Source organism: Nanorana parkeri, unplaced genomic scaffold (genome assembly GCF_000935625.1).
Source record: "Nanorana parkeri isolate BGI_ZX_2015 unplaced genomic scaffold, ASM93562v1 scaffold113, whole genome shotgun sequence".
NCBI lineage: Eukaryota > Metazoa > Chordata > Amphibia > Anura > Dicroglossidae > Nanorana > Nanorana parkeri.
In genome coordinates this window covers 1,946,060-1,949,696 of record NW_017306381.1, presented here as the reverse complement: position 1 = coordinate 1,949,696, position 3,637 = coordinate 1,946,060, and the positions used below count along the sequence as shown (strand labels likewise).

The 3,637-nt window shown below is 51.4% G+C and overlaps 1 protein-coding gene across 1 annotated transcript in view; it reads left to right on the top strand.

The window, feature by feature from the left end:
• The first annotated feature begins 3,208 nt into the window (after positions 1-3,208).
• Positions 3,209-3,637, top strand: part of GAPDH (glyceraldehyde-3-phosphate dehydrogenase) — a 10,441-nt gene continuing 10,012 nt past the window's right edge. Inside the window, exon 1 of the mRNA XM_018553216.1 lies at positions 3,209-3,247. Within this exon, the coding sequence (XP_018408718.1) occupies positions 3,225-3,247 (23 nt within the window). The 5' untranslated portion in view covers positions 3,209-3,224. The remainder of the gene's footprint in view (positions 3,248-3,637) is intronic.

Here is a 3,637-nt window from a genome sequence, read left to right as displayed (position 1 = left end):
GACTGAAGGGGGGGGCGGGAGGTTGGATATAAGACTGAAGGGGAGGCCCGAGGTTGGATATAAGACTGAAGGGGAGGCCGGAGGTCGGATAGAAGACTGAAGGGGAGGTCGGAGGTCAGATAGAAGACTGAAGGGGAGGCCGGAGGTTGGCTATAAGACTGAAGGGGAGGCCGGAGGTCGGATAGAAGACTGAAGGGGAGGTCGGAGGTCAGATAGAAGACTGAAGGGGAGGCCGGAGGTTGGCTATAAGACTGAAGGGGAGGCCGGAGGTCGGATAGAAGACTGAAGGGGAGGTCGGAGGTCAGATAGAAGACTGAAGGGGAGGCCGGAGGTTGGATAGAAGACTGAAGGCAAGGATGGAGGTCAGATAGAAGACTGAAGGGGAGGCCGTAGGTTGGATATAAGACTGAAGGGGAGGACGGAGGTTGGCTATAAGACTGAAGGGGAGGCCGGAGGTCGGATAGAAGACTGAAGGGGAGGTCGGAGGTCAGATAGAAGACTGAAGGGGAGGCCGGAGGTTGGATAGAAGACTGAAGGCAAGGATGGAGGTCAGATAGAAGACTGAAGGGGAGGCCGGAGGTTGGATAGAAGACTGAAGGGAAGGATGGAGGTCAGATTTAACAAGCTGAGTGTCCAGGTCCCCTCCTCTGTGTAATTCATCCTGTTAGTTAGTTAGTCTTGTGTCAGCTGACATTGAGCTAGTTACTCGGTACGTCTTGTGTGTGCGGCTCACTCCTCTCCGTCATGTGTCTTCAGTTGTTGTCACATTCCTTTCCACATTACTTCCTGTTCCGTCTTCATGATACGAATGTCCCCGCACTCAGCTACACGCGGCACTCCAGAGATTCAGGAAATCACCTCCAGAGGTAATGAAATCACTCGTGTCACTGATGAAAAAGACGCTTCAACCTCCATTATTCCACCTGAAGAACCTGAACAAGGACAGTGATACATAGCAGAATGTCACACTATACAACGACGGCGGCGGCTGTATCATTATCTCGGGAAAGCTCAATAAATAAGAATTCCAGCCCAAAAAAAAGTGAAAGAAGAAAAGTGAAGAGCCCAAAAAAAGATAAAACAATAGAGCGGCTTCATCTGCAACACTCCCCTCAGGAGCTGTGTCCCCCCTGCAGTGCTTCTCTTCCACCACTAGATGTCCTTCTGGTTGAATGACAGCCAGCGTCGTTCCAATCACTTCTTCTCAGTCCAGGCTGTCACGGGCCCGCCCCCGGACTGTGATTGGACAATAAAGCAGATACACCCATCTTTCTGTCAATTTCCTGAGCCTCACCTCCCTCAGTGATCAGACGCCAGCAGCGCAATGTCAGCTTCATCTGTAAAAATGATTGTCTCCATCTATAAGTCGTGAGGAAGTGATGTCACTTGAATGGCGCCCCGATGCACGGCAGTGTAATGCTGTGTGCTGCGCTACCAATAAAGAGTCATGTGCAATTTTAGGCACGCTGGGGTGCATTGGCAGCCCATTCATTGTGAACAGTCTGCCTTACCACAACGCACCTGACATAACATGCGTGAATGCACTACAAAGACGTAAACGGGTCCTGAAAGCTGGAGCCCTGACAGACCGTCCAGCTAGTCCGGTGACCTGACTTTTTCTTACTGCAGTTAAGCAACAGAGCCTGGTCACCTCCCCTCCACCAGCCTAAAAGTGGCCAGTAAACGACTGATTAGGTCATCTCGCTGCTCTCCCCTCCTGTCGGCATGTTGCTGGTCAACACAACTCAATGCAGGACAGCTGAGTGGCCCCAAGTCCCAATTGCAGTGCTGCTGCCTATGTGGACACCTTGAAAGTGCACTGGGGGGGATTCTATAATATGTCATAATACAGTATAGTAGAATAAAATATGGGTGGAGCTGAGAACGGGATAAACATAAGATTAAATATAAGATGCCATGGGGGAGGGGGGCGGACGTAACAATGGAGCTGAGATAGAAGCATCACACTACAAGTTAATCATTTGGATATGTTCTATTCCAATATAAAGTCAGACAGGAGAGCAAATGAGAATTCCAACGCGTTTCGGGGGGCCTAACACCTCCACTTCATCAGGATCCGTGATTGAAAAAAAACACAGGTCCCATCCGCGGCAGAGGGACTCACAGTTCTCAATGGAGCACAAGGGCAGTGACATCACCACACTTGATGACCTCCTCCGGGCTCCATAACTGTGATATGGTCCTGGGGCAGGGAGGAAGAGACTGCAGGAGCCTGAGCATTGCACCCACCGTCACAAGGGGTGTGCGGCCCGCACCAGGTGACACCAAAATAACTGATAGTCATTTTGGTGTCACCCCCTCTGAAAAGTCGGTGATGGACTGAGAGCCCGACAGCTGTAGGAGAGAGGAGGGGACCCGGCGGCATACCTTATCCTGCCAGATGAACCTCCGCTTTTTGCTGGCGCCCATCACCAAGATGGCCGCCGGCAGTTAGCTGCATGTGATGTCATTACGTGCGATTCTACTGGACAGGGTCCAGCGCTGTCCATCCATCCATTCATCCATCAATCCATCAACCCAGCACTGTGCTGATGTAAGAGAAGGAAAGACAAGAACACAGGAAATGTTACATTTGGGTAGAGAGAGGAAGGGCATGGTGCAAAGTGGATGAAATAGATGGGGATGATGCAATGCAATGATGGAGGCAGGTGACACCCGGGGGCTCAGTGCATGATATTAGGGGGTAAAGGGTAATTTGGGGGGTAATAGAACAGCTGGAGTCAGCACAGAACCCCCCTGAGTTAATACGGTAATTAAAGATGGGGAACCCAGCTAAAAGGTCGGGGAAGAGGGAAGGTGCGCGTCTACTCGCGGTGGTACGGTAGCACGTAGCCCGGTCCGGAGATGTCAGAGCTGAGGAGTGACAGGCTGATTCCGCGGCCGGTGATTGGCGGGAGGCTGCTGGTAGGCGGGGAGATCAGCGGGCGGTGTATATAAGGCGGCTCCGTGGTGATCCGAACACTCTGCAGCAGGACAGTTTGAGAAACAGGTGAGTGCTCCGGGCATGGGCCTTGTTGGGGGCGGGTTTGCATGGAGGTCGATGGGTGGTGGCTGTACTACCCATGGCATGTGGTTTAAGCCTAAGTGCCCATGTGTGCAGCCAGTGCGTTGGCTGTGTGATGGGTTTTGTATCTCAATGTAAAATGCATATTAATTAATGGCTCTCTGTTCTATCAAAGCAGAAACTACAGGCAACTATCATCATGGTTAACATCGGTGTGAACGGGTGAGTTTGGTTGATGCATAAAAGTCTGGTTACCCTCCGCTGGCGTGCTGCGTCTTTACATATAATGGGCCTCATCCTCCTGTGCTTTCAATGAGATGCGTCATTTACCATAGAACATGTCAGTCCTGTGGCTATAGCCTGCAATGGGTGGCATCTGGCCCTATGCCAAGCCTGCCACCCAAGGCTATGTTATAACCTGCATGAATGGGGCGAGGCGGTATAATGTTGCTGCGCTCTACTTGTCTGTCTTTTCAAGCAAAGATAAAAATTCAACTTGATTTGGTATAGGAAGGCGAGTCGTTTCCTACATTTGTTTGCAAGGGGAAGTTGCAGTCGTAATGGGCTGGGGGTACAGGGGGGGGGTTGGAACAGTTGTGGGCTTGGCAGGGT